The sequence below is a fragment of the Platichthys flesus genome, chromosome 20 (assembly GCF_949316205.1).
Source record: "Platichthys flesus chromosome 20, fPlaFle2.1, whole genome shotgun sequence".
In the NCBI taxonomy this organism is placed as follows: domain Eukaryota; kingdom Metazoa; phylum Chordata; class Actinopteri; order Pleuronectiformes; family Pleuronectidae; genus Platichthys; species Platichthys flesus.
This window is the reverse complement of record NC_084964.1, coordinates 3,581,810-3,600,183: the sequence shown is the minus strand read 5'-3', so window position 1 is coordinate 3,600,183 and position 18,374 is coordinate 3,581,810. Positions and strand designations below refer to the sequence as shown.

General features: G+C 41.0%; 1 protein-coding gene across 4 annotated transcripts; it reads left to right on the top strand.

The window, feature by feature from the left end:
- The first annotated feature begins 6,461 nt into the window (after positions 1-6,461).
- Positions 6,462-18,358, top strand: tdrkh (tudor and KH domain containing). Of its 4 annotated transcripts, none has more exons than XM_062378364.1 (14): positions 6,462-6,543; positions 9,882-10,042; positions 10,130-10,221; positions 10,959-11,142; positions 12,618-12,757; positions 12,951-13,284; positions 13,396-13,562; positions 13,654-13,829; positions 14,281-14,345; positions 14,518-14,669; positions 14,793-14,903; positions 15,511-15,565; positions 17,647-17,728; positions 17,824-18,358. In XM_062378364.1, exons 2-13 carry the CDS (start codon positions 9,913-9,915, stop codon positions 17,700-17,702), a joined length of 1,662 nt encoding a protein of 553 aa, XP_062234348.1. In that variant the 5' UTR covers positions 6,462-6,543; positions 9,882-9,912; the 3' UTR covers positions 17,703-17,728; positions 17,824-18,358. The 4 variants fall into 4 exon arrangements, with proteins under 4 accessions (XP_062234348.1, XP_062234347.1, XP_062234346.1 ...); XM_062378363.1 differs by lacking the exon at positions 6,462-6,543 and adding an exon at positions 7,832-7,968 and having other exon boundaries at positions 17,851-18,358; XM_062378362.1 differs by lacking the exon at positions 6,462-6,543 and adding an exon at positions 7,834-7,968.
- Positions 18,359-18,374: the final 16 nt, after the last annotated feature.

Sequence of the window (18,374 nt, the reverse complement as noted above, 5' to 3'; positions counted from 1 at the left end):
CATAATATTCCAGATAGTTCACCAATGGACTTTGTTGTTCTGCTCCTCTGATTAAATGAGGCACTTCCATTATTTACCACACTCACAATTAAATTGCACCACCTCATTAGATCACCTACAAACAGCCTGGGCAAATGATTTAGGAGTATCACAGAAGAATCATTGACAACCATGGCACACTCCTCTTTCTAAGCTAGACACAGGCTTTTGTATTTATACCTTTTCTTTGCAACCCATTACAATAAAGAACTTTGCAAAAATGTTGGGCCAAAAAGGCTAAAGAGTCTGACTCATAGACAATATATAGATGGAGTGCATGACAGCTGCCCATAAGATAAGCCAAAACATCTAATTTGCCACCTGGTGTCTGGCTGCAGTGTAGGTCATAAACCCCGCCTCCTCCATTTCGGTGGATGGGACATGGACCATGATGTACACTTCAAATAAATAATAAAGATGGTTTCTGTCATTTATTTATTGTGCTATAAAAACGAGATGAAACTTCATGATTGACAGCTGAGCCTGACTTGAGGTTGGTGTAGCACATGTATCGATGTTGTGGCTCCATCCCCGATTGCTAATGTGCAGACTCTTACTCCAAATGACCAAATAGGGGCAGGAAGTGGAGACGTTGTCCACCTTTATATACAGTCTATCCTCTGACCCTGTGATAAACAGCCTTCAATATATAAGAAAATATAAATGTTATAAAATATAATAAATAATAATGATTTAAAGATATACCACTCACAACATATTAGGCCTGGAGTAACCACCAAATCATACATGCCAAATTGTCATATTTGACATGCGATTTTACTTTTCTTCTCGTCTTCGAATATCTTTATTCCCCATTTAATTCTGGTTATGTAAATACTGTATATAATCTATATTTTTCATTTATTTAACTTGTGGATAGATTTCTCTGTTTATATATTTATCTGACCTGAATATGCAATAAATATATACATTGCAAAAGTAATATGGACTGGCTTCTGCACTGACTCACTGACTGATTTTGGTTTAACCTTCCTCCTCTCCACATCCTAATAAAATCTCAAAGTACACCTGAGCTCATTCAAGGACAAACACTTAAAAGAAAGAAGGACGAGAAGAAAAAACCACAGAGCTCAAAATCTCCTGCCATCCTTGAAATCTCATGCTTTGACAACAAGAGAGCGTTAATTCCAAGCTTCCTTTAAAACGGGGGGGGGGGGAGAGGGCTGGTAAACATTGTGCTTGGCTTTGTTTCAATGCATCCATCTCTCCACTCAGCTGTCTCACTAGTTGTTGTAGGTGTAAGGAGGAGACTCCAGTCAATGAGCAGAGGGTCTAATGAGCAGAGTTTGTCAGAGGAGAGCACAGTGGTCAGTACATAGTGTACCTTCCTCACAACTACTGTGCTCCAGCCCTACACAAAGGAGACACATTTTCAGAATTCAATCGTGTTGGAAATTCACACAAGACTCAAACCGTCTGTCACTGTTACCCATATGTTTTTTTTTTCTAGGAGTGTCTTCAATCTTCACAAATCTGGTAAATGTACAAGAGAAAACCCTCAGTGCACCGAGAAGCCCTCTCCAATCCAACACTGCCACCCGTTGGTCAGCTTACGCAAGTACATGGACTCAGGATTGGTATGCGTTACATGAAAATAATAAAACACTGTAATACCTTTAGTCACAAAGTGTAAAGAATGGCTATGTTGCACATTTTATAATGACAATCTTATCTCATAAGTCTGCTGATTAACATTTGGATCACGGTTAATCTTCCTCTGGGTGTGAAAGGCACAGGCTCGGGAAACAGCGCAGGATGCCAATGTGCAGCCGGCTGCAGCCGCATGGGAGTTTTGGTGTGTGCAAGTCAACAGGGGGTCAGTGCCATTGTATCGCCAGTCCCTCGGCACACTCAGCAGCTGCATGCAAACATCACACATTTGAAGTATGTACATGTAGGACATGAATAAAACAGCAGCCTGGCAGGAAATTAACAAATGACGGGGGCCCACTCAGGCTTCCACATAACATATTCATCTGAGGCAACTTAACATTTCTGTCTGATTCTTTCACTGCCTTTCTTCTATAGAAACCCTTGGGCTTTAAGCATATACAGTATGTGTGTACTCATCACCCACTGCTCTATGTGCCGAAGCCTGCGGAGGTTACCCCGGCACATGCCTGTTGAGGAAAATTAGAGCGCAAGCAGCTGAGCACACAGAAAACAGTCATTAAAAAAAGAGGGGGAGGAGGAGGAGAGAAAGTTTGTAAGTGAATGAGCAGCAGAGATAGTCGAGCATCGCAGGAATTATTGAGGAGCGTCTGTTGGTTCGTGCCTGCATCCTAAATAATGGATGAGATCCTCCAATGAGATAAAAAACAAAATTCCACGCCGTTACAAGGACATAGACCGCCATGAATACTAACGACTCCTGTGCGTTTTCATTTCGTTTACTGTGTGATCATGCGAGGCCCTCAAAGCCATCCAAGTGTCAGGCGCTCATAAAGTTGTGTATCATCACCTTCCTGGTGTAAGGGATCTCCTGCACTCTAATGAGGTGGCTGCTGCTCCGGCTGTCACATAATAAGATGCTTTCATTCTTCATTCTTCTCTGTTCTCATGGACACCATCCTGTGTCTGTATCCTGTGCTACATATCCTTCCTCCGGTTTTCTTTTTTTTCATAAAAAGGTATGAGGGATACACAGTGAACTGCCAGATACAGCTTGTCATCGTTCTGGCCATCTGCGAAATGTGTCAGATCAGCAGAATTTGGTAGTTTGGGCAAAAAAGTATAGACTCTATAAAGATAGATTTCGTGCCAGCTCCCCAAAACTCCTGGATTGTCCCCTGGTGGCTGGCTGCAGTATAGGTCATAAACTCCTCCTCCATGTTAGCAGAAGGGACACTGGCTAAACTAAAAAAAGTCACAGTACGCATCCAACTGATTTCTTCCGAAGACCTGCAGGTCTGATGCTGTAAAAACAGAGTGAAATGCCATAAGTGACAGCTGAGATCGACTCATGATTGGATGAGGGTGTGTCAGCGGGACCTCGATACTGTTGCTGCACACCACGATCATTACTGCACAGACTCTGGCTCCAAATTATGTCAAAAGTCCTTAGAATTATTTTTTCAGTTCATACAGAGAGAAAATCTAACTATCAGATACTTGTAGGCAGGCACGTGCACAGATAGAGTCCTAGTGGTGCTCAAGCATCTGCCTTTTTTGCCCTGGATGAGAAAAGGGCCCCTTCTGATGGAGCACAATTTTGTCTTCATTCATCAGTATTTAAGAATACAAATTACTCTCTGTCATCAATTCACCCCAAACCGGTTTTGATATCTGACGGGGCATTTATTTGATTTCTTGTGAGAATGTCGCCCCGACATGGCACCTCGGCACTCACAAGCCCCCCAGGCCCCTCCCTCCTCCTCCTCCACTTAGTACTCATGCAGTGCTGAGCGCCAAACGGCTGCAGGCAGCCAATTCTTCTCTGACCCGCAGCATCAGACAAACAGGTAATGACGGTGTTTGTGCAATCCCACCACGTTGTTTGGTACGGTGTTTAATTAACCATAACATTAGCGCCGCTGAAAACATTATCAGGCAAACTGGTCCGACTTTTCCTAAAAAATAAACAAACAAAAATCTCACGAAATCCAGGATTTCAAAGCCTTGTCCAGCTGATTACTGATGTTTGATGAAGCGAGAGAGGGAGAGAGATACAGGCAGACAGACAGGCAGATAATTTAAAGGCAGTTTTAAGGTTCTACAAATTAGACAAGTTCAATAGTTTTGTTTCATTTAAAATCGTAATTATTGAAATGAAAGGTAGGTCTTAAATTGAGCTACATGACAGTCTGGTGAGGTATATTGTGGCATATTATTAGTGTAATGCTGCTTATGCTTCAACTCTGTCAGTTGGCCTTGTTTTTGTGTTTTTGCCTGTTATTCATTTATTTATTCAATTTGATAAATTGAGTTGGTTTGTTAACTAAAATAAATATGTAAGTTGAAAATATCCTACTCTGTTTTTTATTTTTTTATTACTTTTATTTTTAATTTCATTAATAATTTTGGCGCTGGGTGCCCTTTTTTGGGGGGGGTTTGAGCACCTGTCCCCCAAAATGTCTGTGCACGTGCCTGTGGCCCAGTGATCTCAAACTGTGTGGTGAGCCCCACCGATGGGGCGCAGAGGCATAACAGGTGGGGTGAGCGACCGGCAGGGGGAAATGCAAGGCGTAACCAATATTATAGCCGAACTAATGTTTTAACGTCCGCAAGCATCTCTTTAAGGGCAGAGCAGTTAACAAATCGCTCTTTCCCCGTAGCCAGGGGTCGGCAACCCGCGGCTCTGGAAACACATGAGGCTCTTCAGCCCCTCTGCAGTGTTGTGCATGTCGCGCATATTTTTCGCGCACAGTGAACTTTACGAATCAGTTGTTGAACGTGCACGTGAGGAAACGTCACTTTAATTATTTGTTAACTCATCATCGTATCAAGCCAGCATGAAATACCAGGAGCGGGCGACTGTGTGTGTGCGCGTTCCCACACAGCGCACACAAACATTTATTTATAAATTTAAATGATAGAATTTAATGTCTAGCCTAATAATTGGTTTCATCGCAAGGCCCATCACTATGATTTGTTGTGCCTTTTGTTTGCAGGGTATGAATAAATACGCAGGCAAGATTAGCAATAATAAAAAACATTTTTTTTAAACATTAATTTTAGGAATTGATACATATTAAGTTGAGTTTAAGGCCAGGGTTAAACTTACATCCCGCTCTGTAAGACAGATCAGCGGCGGCCGACTGCAGCTGGGACTGCTGTGCAAGGCTACTGGGAGAGTGACCGCCTGTGAGTGCTTTGGGATGGCGAAGGGTCTCACGGCAGAACCCGCTGCTCATTGAGGACAGTAACTGCAGAACTATACGTGCTTTCAGGCTCCAAATCACCAGAAAGACTCCAATATCACCAGAACAAGTTGCAAGATTTGTGGCTAGCAGCTTTTGACAAAAAAAGTTGTGATGAGGATTTGGAAAGTCGCCAGATTTAGCTACAAAGTCGCCAAGTTGGCAACACTATAGTCTCTTCTCTCGACCTGCTCCCGCCCTCTGCCGTGTCCTCCGGAACCGGAAACAGTTTAAGGACTCTCCAGGTGCATGCAAACAAATACGTCACTGTCACATACCTAAAGCAGTGTTTCCCAGGCTGGATGGCAGGTCAAAAAGGAAAAGAAATCAAATATATATCTACACATTTCGATGTTTGTTTTGTAAAAGTTGTATTATATTGCACACAAACCCTTGTGGTATTTTGACCAAAATATCTTACAGACGTTTCATTAAGACCCCAAAGTACCATATCAACTTGTGGTAAACTGGGCATAATATGTCCCCTTTAAAAAAGTACTCCGAATCTTAACTCATTCTCTGTATAAAAGACACCTGTCCACAGAATCAATTAATCAGATTCCAACCTCTCGACCATGGGCAAACCAAAAAGCTGTCGTTGAAGGTTGAATGGGCTTAAGACCATCGGCAAGCAGCTTGGTGAGAAGACAACTGTTGGTGCGATTATTCGGAAATGGAAGAAACACTAAATGACCATCAATCGCCCTCGGTCTGGAGCTCCACGCAAGATCTCGCCTCGTGGGATATCGATGGTCATGAGAAAGGTGAGGGATCAGCCCAGAACTACATAGGAGCAATTTGTTAATGATCTCAAGACAGCTGGGACCACAGTCACCAATAAAACCATTGGTAACACAACAAGCCATTATGGATTCCAATCCTGTAGCGCATGCAAGTTCCCCTGCTCAAGAAGGCACATGTACAGGCCCGTCTGAAGGTTGCTAATGAACATCTGAATGATTCAGAGAGAGCTTGGGAGAAGGTGACGTGGTCAGATGAGACATGATGGTGTACTGTTTCTTGGTTTAGCAGAATTTAAAGTATCCACTACAGTAATATACTTTTTTACATTTTGTTGTCTTTACTGTTTTTACCATACATTCTACTGATATTTCTAACAGTGTACTTAGCATTAATGCCTCCGCCGTCTATAACATTTCAACAGCGGCTCTATTCTCTTTCACACCCTGGTTACATCCCGCATTGATTACTGTAACTCCCTTCCTTTTGGTCTCCCTCACGAATTCCTTCATAAACTTCAACCAGTCCAGAACTTTGCCGCTCGCATCATTTCCAGAACCCCCTCCATTAATCACATCACTCCTGTCCTTCAGCAGTTTCATTGGCTGAAGTCAAACTTTGCATAAATCCCCAAATTGGACCTTTTTTTAAATGTGGTTCTTTTCGTGTCTTGGTTTGTAATCACGCGCTAATTTTACTTTACTTTTTCCCTGAATAACCTCCCTAGTGACGGTCCAGTCCAGCAGGGGGCGGTAGTGCGTCGATGAGCTGGTTTGTACACCTCCAGTCAATACGGAAGAAGAGGAGGAAGAAGAAAGAGATGAGGCAGTCGCCACAGAAGGAGTAGGAGAAGGTCGAGTCTGAAGAAAGTGAGAGTTTGCCTGTGAGTGTCACGCTTCACAACATCATGTTCAGTCAGAATAACCTACAAATGGTGTTTTGTTTGAGGACGTGTGCATTGCAACGATGTTTGAATCGTTTGACTGGAGCTCTGAGTCGCCTGCGTCAGCCAGCAGCGAGCTAACGGTAGCCTGACACACTGGAGGAGAAAGTGTCGCTCTGACAGGTCATCGGATATAAAACTGTTCATTTGAGATATAATGTATATACATGTTCACTGGTTCACTGCTTTGACAGGACAACTGGGGTACGTCATCGTTAGAGTAGAAAAAGTATACATTTATGTGGTTTTGTTGCCACAAGGTGATGTTTGCTTGATGTGAAGAGATGAACTTCATGAGAAGCTGTTGTACTTATGCCCAGTTATAGCTTCAATAAATAAATGTACCTGAGGAGAGGGAAAACAGTGCATGTGTTCATAGGGAGACACTACTACTACTTTCTTCATTTTCCTAACCAGCTATCCTTCCCACAGTGATGGCAGGTCACAATTTAACATAGGATCAAAGTGTTACTGACCTCAGGTGATTTCTTTTTGACTTTTGGGAATCATGAAATATTATTTTGCTAATGCAGAAAGTGTCTTATGTATTGATCACTCTCAATAGCTCTGTTTGTGAGATTATACAACTTGTGTGACTTGTTACTTATTTCTGTTTTAGACCAAGTATAATTCAATTCCATTTGTTGCAAACTGTCCTGAAAATATTACTCAAGTAGCCCTTTTAGTCTGCTCTCATTATTTTTTTGTTAATCGGAGCAGATGGTTACTTGAGTAGGACTGTGATGTTTACCATCCACTGTGCGCATACAAAGAACAATGTTTCAATGTGATCGGATCCAATCGAAGTTGAAACCTCAGTGTGAATAACCTGTTTGCTAACACCTTCAGTACAGTTCCAAACTCAGTTACCGCCTCCAAATGCCCATCTGTTTGTGAAAAAATCCCTCTAAATATACAAAAGTAATGTTTCAACTAATAATTATGATGGTTTCACTAAATTATTGAACAACAGAACAACATGCTGCTTGCTGGATCTTATCAATACACTTTCAGAAAGTCTTAAAGAACATTGTAAGAAAGCGATTAGTCGTCCAATTGTGTTATGCTAGGCCTTTATTGCCGGCTTCAGTATACAACTGTATTAAGTTAGTCAGTCTTGCAATGGTTTCTATTGAAAGGTGCATCCAAGTGTAATGTGACCATTTGCTGACCTGCAGCGTGTTGAAATGATGCTACTTTGTTCCCCTTTTCTCTGTCAGTAGTCTTGAACTTGGATGTTCACAAAAAACAGAGCCCGGATCGGAGAAGGCTTGAGTCTTACTGTCACGATTCTTTTGAGATGGACGTTGGTGTGTCCAGGTCCCAGGTGTTTCTCAACTACAGCCCCAGAGCCCTCTTTTCCCAGTGAGACACGCATCTGCATGGTGGTGCTGTGTGCTCCCCGGTGTATAGCCCCTATACTCTTTGCTGTTGGCTTCCTCCATTGCATTCTGTTTCTGCTTGTAAGTTGTAGCTGTTAGTAGTTTCACGTGAAAAGCCTCAGAAAGAATTTGGTGCAAGTATTCAGTGATCATTGGAATGGCTGGAGGTCGCCCAAATACAGTAAACAGTATTCAATTGTATGCAACAGCAGCAGCTTACAGTGCATTACACCCTGCTGGCAGGGTCAGGACCAAAGCTTTGTGCATTTATAACAGGCGCATTGCAGTGTGGGTATGAACAGTATACGCTAAATGTTTAAGCATTTAGAGGACTATACTTTGTATGTGACTGCTTGCGCATGTTTCGTTTTTGAATGTCCTACAATCTTGCAAATGATACAGCCTGAGACAGTGAGGCCATTCTGTAAGAATTTCCTGCAGTCTGAGGAATTCGGTACACTTGCAATGATTTAGTTAAGGGAATTATCTCAGTTACAGAATCACAAATGTAACAGTTCTCCCCAATGACTGCGCAGTTGAGTTTTAATTTCATGACAAGCTTTTTATCATATCACAAAAAGATGGTCACTCCAAAGCTGCTTCAAAGATCTCGAGTGAACTTTGGTCTTCCTCGGAAACATGGACATCAAATCAAAATCAAAGTTTATTGTCACATGCACCAATGACAGCGTCATCGGAGCAGTGAAATTCTTATGACATGGCAGGCAAACATCTACGCAGTAGGCGACTTTACAAAATGACAAAAAAAAATAACATACTATGTAACATAACATATAACATAACATTGTAACATATGACATATAACACAATATTAAATTAAGTAATATGAATATATGTATAACATATAACATAGTCAAATAAATTCAAATGAAGCAACAGTTTTCAGGGTGAAGAAGTGGGGAATATTAAATAAGATAAGTATATGTGAAGTAAGTGTATTTGTATTTGTATTACAATACATTATATCAGTGCTCAGAAAAACTTAAATATCTATAATTCTGTGACAGCTGAGCAAATCCCATCTGCTGATGAAGCTCATGAAACTCGATCAAGAGCCTCAGAGAAGCTACTAAATGAACCACTGATTGGAATTGTTTTCAAGAAAAACCTAAATTCTCAAGGTTAAAAAATGACTATATAAACATGGATAACCTGACAGCTCCCTCAAGTGAAGCCAGAACAACAGGATCACTTTAGTGTAGGTACCTCTCATCACACTTAGGTATGTTTAAGTGTTTGTGTGTCGGATAAGTTTGGTCAATAAAAAATTTGATGCCAATATTGGGTTGAAAAATCCTGATTTACATCTGAAACTGATATTCAATATGTCGAGCACAGATATATTGGCTCCAAATGACGTCCCCAGCACAAGATGGCAGCACCTGTAACCGAAATATTTTCTTAATGTGGAATCAAGTGGGAACGTGGAGTTTATCTTTATATATAGTCTATAGTCTAGACATGACACAGTTACTGGTTCATGAAATACAAACAATACATTGTCTAATTAGTTGGGGTTCCCTCAGAGACACCTAATCAATAAGTGGTCTGATTGTGAAAATGTTTTACACATGATTTACAGTTTTTAATTTTAGGCTTGCTAATGCTTAAGTTTGTTGTGCTGCATGATTGTACAGCTGCCCAGCAAGCCAACAAATGTATGAGAATTGTACATGACACCCCGAGGTTCATCTGGATTGCTGTGATGTTCATTTTTCTTTTTTTCAAAAGGTATAAAAGACAGCTGACTTCCTATAAAGACTTGATATAGACAGAAGTTGATAAAACAGGCCTGGACATAGAAACACAATATGCAGGTCATTCGTAGTCCTAACACCAGCAATTGGAGTTGACATGTGTCATGTCTTTGTTTAGGTGGAGCATCCCGCTGGGTCTACAGCGTGTCATGGATGCAGTGAAGGAGGGTCCCAAGAGCTCCCTCAGCTCCGGGAAAATGGTGGCTCTGGCTGCGGGGCTCTCTGTTGGGGCCACAGTGGGCTACATCGTCTATCGCCACATAAGCAGTACCAGCATCAGTGGGTATCTGCTGCCAAGAACAATTGTTAGAACCCTTATTTGTGATTAAATGATAAATGACTTCATGTGTGAATGGTGTCTCACAGGTAAGGAGCCCGACGTTGAGACGTCAAAGATGACACTTCCTGTAGAAGTTTACAGGAACATGTCGAGATACCAGGCCAAGTTCTTGGAAATGGTGAGTCCTTCAATACCTGATGAAGATTTTTCCTCTTCTCAGTTAAAAGCTGTGGAAAATTTTACAATAGCTCTAGAATCGATTTAAACATTGAATTAGGAAGCTGTACATCTGTGTCAATTAACTAGTCATCTCACATGTCAAAACCCCCCCTAACCTTTGAAAATTAATCTACGTCCAATTTCAGTCGTAACGGTTCCAGGTGTATTTGTGTGTGTACCTTCAAGTGGCATGCAATGCAGTTCTCTCTCTCACGAAAGATCTTGTCTTTCATTCGTTAGTCCATCAAAATCCATCAATTTATTCAGTTTTTTTTCTCCTGACACATCCTGCATCATTCCACCTAGTTTCATAGTAATCTGTCATGTAGTTTTTCTGTAATCTTAAAAACGTAATATCTCTGACATTCAACACCCGCTATTCTTTCCTGGTGGAGTTCAAAGGTAAATCAAATTTTATCATGATGGAGATTTCCATCGTGATTTATCTTGTGTTATGTTTATCTAGATGAGATCATGTCCTCAAAGGAAATCTTCAGTTTTGCAGCCTTGTTTGAATTAATTCATTGATACTTACTATTTCAACTTAATGGATTGACAGTGAGTCTCATAGGATATGAAGACTTGCAACTCCCCAAATGATTCGTACAAAAAACTTCTTCTTAAAATCTCACACAATAAAGTATTACAGATGATGTGAAATCAGTCATTTCCATCAGCTCTCTGTGTCTGTTGCAGGTGACCCAGAAGTCTGGGGCCCAAGTGAGGGTCTTGTCAGATTCCGGAGCTGTATGCTTCCTGCTGCAGGGCTCTAAGGAACAGATCTTTCTGGCTCGCTGTGTCCTGGAGAACCTTGTCACAGACTGTGAACCAGTCACTGAGGCTCTGGAGGTCCCTCAGACGGCCTTCGGACGTATAATAGGTAGCTGCTTAATGTTTAAGTGGATACGATTGATTGTTGCTGCTATCCGTTCCATTAGCTTGCATCCATCCATATTTTATATGATCTGTGCATCAGTTGACTTACTGCAGTGTGAAAGGTGTCACTTGTCAATGTAGTTTCACGGAAAATCCACAGGTCATTATCACCAGGTCAGTAACTGAGCTTTCCTGAGCCTTTTAGCCCGTTTGTATCTGGGCTTAAAAACTGATCTCTACAGTGTTACAGGCACTGCAAGCAACCAGCGTACACTACCAAGCAAACACTTCAACATCTAAAATCCAGCAAATACATTAAATTGCCAAAATTTCACATTCATTGAATAACTATGGTTGATTATACAAACATAACTTTTAGATTGCATATAAAAGTACTCTATAACACTGAGGGTATGAATTTATTGACTGTAAGTCTGGTTGCTTTGTGGTGGAGGTACAACCTGATGGCCATTTCTACCCATCATCTGTGAGAGGTTGTGTCATCAAACCTGTGGTTGATGAAGTGTTGCAGGGTGTAGTTAGGTTATGCAAAATCTTTGGGACAGAAACAATAAACTCCATGTTTCCTAAATAGCTTATGCACTTGTGCCCATCTGAGCGCCCATAGCCCTGTTAATCTTTAAATCAGATGTGGTTTGGTGCATTTCTATCTCAAGGCAGCAGAGAGGGATTGTTAGTGTGATTTGAAAAAATTGGTCTGAAGTCAGTGGTGCTGTGATTTTAAGGCTCATTATCAAGATAGTAATATGCTCTTACATAGGTGACATCTTACTACCTGGTAAATTCTTATTTATTAGAACAATTCATTATGGTGCAATCTCACCTGGGTTTGTCAGGGAAAGGGAGATGGCCATCTGATTGGTTTATGCTTGTTACACCCAAAACTCTCCCATGGTTCATTAAGAGACTACATAAAGCTCTTTTAACCATGCACCTGGTCCAATGTCCAGTTTTCTCCTGTTCATTTAGCCAGAAGGGATTTAGAGATGGACTACATGCCCTTTGTCAATGCTCTTATACCATGTGCTTACATTGGTGGTTAAAATAAAGCTTATTTTTTGCACATTTTTGTGGAATATTTGAGACTGAAGGGTGGTCTAGTGGCAGAAACTTGGACTATGGGCAGAGAAGGTCTCTGGTTCGTCTCTGGTTCGACTCCACGGAGAGACAACAAAGACGAACCTGGATTGATCTGTCCAAAAATCCAAGAGTCTCCCTACCCTGTCTAGTGCCCCTGAGCATGGCACCTTATTCCCCCAACATCTGCTCCCCGATCGCCGTACATGGTCGCTCACTGCTCTGTGTGTCCTGCACCAGATGGGTAAAAAGCAGAGATTAAATTTCCCTACCTGCATGAGTGTGCCTTTGCTTGTCTGTGCATGTGTTTGGGACGAATAAATGGATCTTAATCTTAATCTTAATCTTAAAAGGGTTGCTTATGTCGTGCCTGTGCTGCAGGTCGTGGTGGAGAGAGTCTGAAACTGATCACCAGGACCACAGGGGCCAAAGTGGATTGTTCCAAAGAGAAGACCCAAGGTCCGTCGACAAAGGGCAACATTACGATCACTGGGACCAAAGAGGAAGTGAAACAGGCCAAGGCGAGTAGAAAAATATCCAGTAATATAAACAAATAAGAAAGAAACATAGTCTGTAAAACTGCACCAAATTGTACAAACTCATAGATCTCAACACCATAAATAGTTTTGACATCACTTGCTAATGAACATACAAACAGACACATACTTGCCTGAAGTAACACATGTAACTGTTATGACTGTGATCTGTTTGCAGGAGCTGATTCTAGAAAAGGTCAGAGAGGACATGATAGTGAGGACGAAGATCTCCCAGTCATCTGCTCTACGCCACAAACGTGGCCACACTGCTATACATCAGCAGGCAGACATCACAGAGGCAGAAGAGCCACTGGGTTTAAACAACAATGGTCCCTACCCCCAGACGGAGAAGAATGGGATCATTCATGCCAGTGGAACCACAGGAGAGCCAGAAAGTAATGTTGACGAGATGGAGGAGCTAAAAATCAGCAACACCGACAACAAGGAAGAGGAGGAGGAGGAAGAGGAGAGTATTTCCACAGACTCTCTGTCCGAAGTCTCCAAGTTTGAAAGTTAGTAATAGAGTCCTGAAAAGACTTTTCATTCACTATAACGTCCCCACTATTATCTGCCCTTGAACATGATCATATCATACAAAGAATATATTTATCTGCATTGTCAAGTTCCCAGCCCAGACCTGAGCTTCCAGCCTGACGAACATCTAGAGGTTTATGTCTCTGCATCGGAGAACCCAAACCACTTCTGGATCCAGATCCTGGGGGTTCGCTCCCTCCAGCTTGACAAACTTGCAGAGGAGATGAACCGCTTCTACAACAGCGGCAACCCCACAGTGAGGACATGTCCTATGCCATCCTATGATCATGTGATAAGTTTTAGGATTTAACACAGTGTGATACTGTCCGTCTTTTTCTGTTCAACAGGAGCAGAGGGTGGAGACCATTGTGGTGGGGGACATTGTGGCTGCTCCATACCAGGACCACGGTACATGGAACAGGGCAAGGGTCCTGGGAGTTCTGAGCTCTGGACTAGTGGACCTTTACTTTGTTGACTTTGGGGACAACGGAGAGCTGCCCAGAGACAGCCTCCGCCATATGAGGTAGGCTGGACATCAAAGTAACTGCATTTTAAATGTATCTGAACTCGGAACCGTGAAGACTGGATTATTGTGTTATTTACAAAGACGTAATGTGGCAGCAAGCGAGGCAAAAACATCAGAAGAAATAATTTTTAAATAGAGTACTACCCAAGCAACAGTACACATGTTATAGTGTCTTTAATCGACAGAAGAACTAAGCGACATAGGTGATGGCTGTAAAGGTGGGACAAGCTGGTCAGAAGACCACACCGTCTCATTTAGGTCAGCTCAAACTTGGAAACAAGTGTTCATCTCCACCGCTCCATATAACTGTGTACACACACTTGCAGGAGTGAGGGTTCTGATGTACTGTAATGCATCTTCAGAGAGCATATTATTGTTCATGGCATCAGAGAAAATTGCAAGAGCTAAATTATTAACAGCTTTTGCTTTTGCTACATTAACCTTTCAGGAGCGATTTCCTCAGCTTACCTTTCCAAGCTATTGAGTGCAACTTAGCAGGAGTGAGACCAAAAGGTAAAACCGTCATCTTAATATGGTACCTTCATCCTACATGCATTTGAATAAAAACACTAAACTATTCAAGTTTATTAAAGTCTTAATTCAGATTTTCAAGTTATACCCCTTTTAACCCCCCCCCCAAACCTTATTTTTAAATATATATTTTCTGATCTGCCTCGTTGTTTAGGGGAGATGTGGACTGAGGCTGCCCTTGATGAGTTTGATCAACTGACTTACTGTGCTTCGTGGAAACCCCTGCAGGCCAAACTGTGCAGCTACTCGCACTCTGAGCTATCCTCCTGGCCCAGTGTTAAGCTCTATGTCAACATTGATGGCAAGGTCAGACCAATTTCTATCACTGGTCATATCTGTGTTTATTTGTTTACTTATCGGAATGTCTCTCACCCTGGCGCTCTTTTTTTCACACATGTAGTAAAACAATAAAAAAAACATTCATCCTAGACTGTAGATATAGGCGAGGAGCTGATTCGGCGGGACCATGCTGTCAGCTTCCAGGAGCTGGCAAATGGGAAGAGGGAGGGGGACAATCTTGGCTGCCTGCAGAGGATGCTGGTGAGCCACTGAACCAAGTTGATTCTTATTAGTGACCAAACTGTGTGATATATTGTACTTTGTATCTGTAGAATAAGGATTTGTGTTTAACTTGAGGTCAGTTTTTTGTTTATGCCCATGTCAAATATATTCAAAGTATAATTTCCTGGCAAAAATAAGATAGTTATAGAATTGATTCTTGTCTGACGGAAAAAGGTTTCTTCCTTAAGATCTTCAGAAAAACCAGAGCTTTCTACTAGGTGTTAAACTGACCAATTCTGATATAAATTTGTGAAGTGAAAGTTTTTCATTCTAAATCATAAAATTAGCAGGTGGACAAACCTTAACTTTAAGGTCTAGTTAAAACCTTTTCCTCTGGTTCAATGGTTCCTGGAATCTTTGGTCCAAAAGGGTTTTTGCAGCCAACCCTTTGTTGGTCCAAACCATTTGAATGTTTGGAAAACGACAATGTGGACCTGAAATTAAGATTATTTTGTCAAAGTGACAAATTGTATCAGAGGGCTGGGGACAAAGGCCTCAGTATTGGTCTCGTTATTGACTGAAGAGTTAAAATGTATCCTCCACTTGCTTAAACACTTTGACAGCTTAATTTATTTTTATCTTACAGGATGATGTGATAGGAGCATCATCAGAGCTTAGTCTCTCCTGTATCAGCTTGTCAGGTGAGTACAGACTCTAATAATGAGACAGATTAGTCATCTGCCTGATGATTGGGAGCAAGATCAACTGGGAACTAAATAACAGACTGCTGTCACCACACATACTCACTGCAGAAGTTAAGATACTAAAAAGCCGGGACAAATAGCGACTCAATGAAGTGCAACGAATGGATAAAGATAAAATAAATATTGGATAAAGATAAAATGGCAGTTTGTAGGATGTCAACCGGTAAAGCAGAGGAGGAAATGGACCATTCACAGTCATGACTGGTATGACCTGACATACAGCCAATACTCGTAGAAACAGAGAAGTTTAACAAAAGTGTGGAACACGATTAGAAGTTTCCATTACCCCTTGCAACAAATACAGCAAAACATAGGCGAAGGCTGAGTTTGAACCCCGTCATTCACATGTTTTGAGTTAGTAGACACAGATATGTCTTTCACTCATGTGGTCTGGGAATATTGTCAACCAGATATGCCTCTAATCCCTCCACATTGACAGGCAAATATGTCCTGAACCCTGACAATTCATCTAGGTAATCTGGGAAACAGTAACATTAGACCGAACTGCAAGTTTGCTTGTATCAGTTTATCTATTCATACCTACCTTTTTTATGTGATAGTGTCAGTTGAGAGATGACAGGAAAGCCGCAGTCACCAGGTCTTAGTTAATATCATTGTTGCCATGAATATTATAATTAAACGCATTCTTTGTATTGTTTTCAGTTCATTAGTTACATGAAACAATACTTTTGTATCTAAATGAAAAGGATCCCTCTTAGTCACAAACCCTGAGGCTTTAATGAAAAATATTAACACACTTTTAACAACTGTTGCTTCAATAAGCAGAGAGTGAGCAGTCGAGAGACATATTAGCCAAATGACTGCTGTGAGTGACAGAGACTGTGACTGAGTCCCACTGACACATTGAGCAGGACAAGCCGTTTGAACTTCCCTTAACCAAGTTTAACTATTTAGATCTGACTTGATCATTTTGAGTACTTTTACCACGACTAGTTAAAGGTTTTTGTAAGATATATTTAACATCATTCTGACTTTTGAAATGATATCGTCGATTCTGTTTAAAATCCTGCCGTGTGGGGTTCTGAATTAATTTATTTCTGACTGATGACAAGTCAAGTTCATGATATCCACAACACCATACTGACTAGTTCAAACTGAATTTAAGGATCTTGAATTGAGGTGAATTCAAGACATCTTGAACATCAGTCAGAATTAAATTGTAGATAGCTGAAACTGGATTTATCGTCAGAGTTAAGTTGCAGATGTCTTTAATACATATAGAAACAGCACAGTACAAGAAGATGAAGTTGCTTTTCAAATAAACTGCTGGAAAGAGTAAAATGTAGCTTTTTTCAATTATCTGACTAACAATTGATTAATCGAGAAAAATAATCGACATATTAATCGATTGTCAAATCGTTAGTTGCAGCCCTACTACAGAGCATTTCAGACATTTATTAGCTTATTGTTTTTATTTTATACTTTTGTTCAGTCTCATGTTTCTCACCAGCAAGCAGAAAAGAAACTCGCTGTACACCACCTGACCCCCACTTCTGAGCAGACAGACAAAGTTGATGACCGGCTGGTGAATGAAGTAGAGCAGCTGGCAGCCAAAGGGCCGAAAGAGCAAAACTAATCTAAATGCAGAGCAAGCACTGGACTTACTGTTGTGTTTCGAAGTCACACATATCAATTTACAAGGTCATACAGAATATGTTGAGTTCTGCCCCCATGTGGCAAAAACCGCAGCTTTGATAAAAAAACAAGTTTTCAATCAAATGATAAATAAAAAGATTGAGAGTCTGAGAAGTTTGTAACATGCTTGAAGCTACAGACACATGTCATTTCCTAAAAAGTAAATTATTTCGATATCCAGCTGAATTAGTACTTTGACCTTTGCTGTCAAATTAGATTGACCTCACTTATCTATATATTAAGTTCTTTATTGCGATTCTCTGTCAACCATCTGCACTCCGGAGAGTCTAGTTGTTCAAATTTGTTGCCTGATGATTGCTGATTGACCTGGAACTAACACGTTTTCTTTTTGTACCTTTTAGAAGTTGGCTCTATCTCAGGAAGTGTCGATGATGTCATAGATGATGAGCTGCTCTGAGACCAAAGACGTACCTACATATCAAGGTGTTGTTTCTTGAATTAAATTAAGTCTTCTCTGGAGATGGAATGTTTGAACCATTATATCTATCACAATCATAATCCCACTCTCAATCTTCCAGCACTGACCATCCATTCCTCTGCACCAGTTCTAGTGAGATGAAGGGGATTCCTTGTCCAACCCAACCTCATATTTTCTTCTTGTGGAGCCTTACCGACGTGACAAGCGTGCAACACTTGTTCCAGCCATATTCACTTTATTGTTGTTTCTTCAGGACACAGAGAACCTTTTGTTAAGTAATTTTGTGCTGTTCTGTTGCACATTATTCAGCTTTGCGTAAATGGGTCATTACTATAGTTTGTGTTCAAATGAAGACAGGCACAAAACCAATATCAGTATTATTTGTGAAAAGCACTGTGATACGAGTCAAAGGAAAATGAAGGCAGCTGTATATATTTTTTCCTCTTCTTGTTTGCGAAGGATTTAATTGTCTCTATATTAGGCTTCAAGTCATATTGAATTGAAAACGCACAGTATCGAATGTGGCCCATGCTCTCGTGTACGATGTGAAAATGTGACATCTACTGTATCATCAGCCAAGAACTTAAGGTGTAATAGATTGCACTATATATTATAAAGGATTTATTTTATGTGAATGGAATTGTGTGCCTT

What these genes read in the sequence shown, in the direction of transcription:
- tdrkh (XM_062378363.1), top strand. Translation starts at nt 7,904, where the DNA reads ATGGACGTTGGTGTGTCCAGGTCCCAGGTGTTTCTCAACTACAGCCCC. An exon ending in CCCAGAGCCCTCTTTTCCCA is followed by an intron (nt 7,969 to 9,881) that starts GTGAGACACGCA and finishes GTCTTTGTTTAG; the next exon opens with GTGGAGCATCCCGCTGGGTC. An exon ending in AGGAAGTGAAACAGGCCAAG is followed by an intron (nt 12,758 to 12,950) that starts GCGAGTAGAAAA and finishes ATCTGTTTGCAG; the next exon opens with GAGCTGATTCTAGAAAAGGT.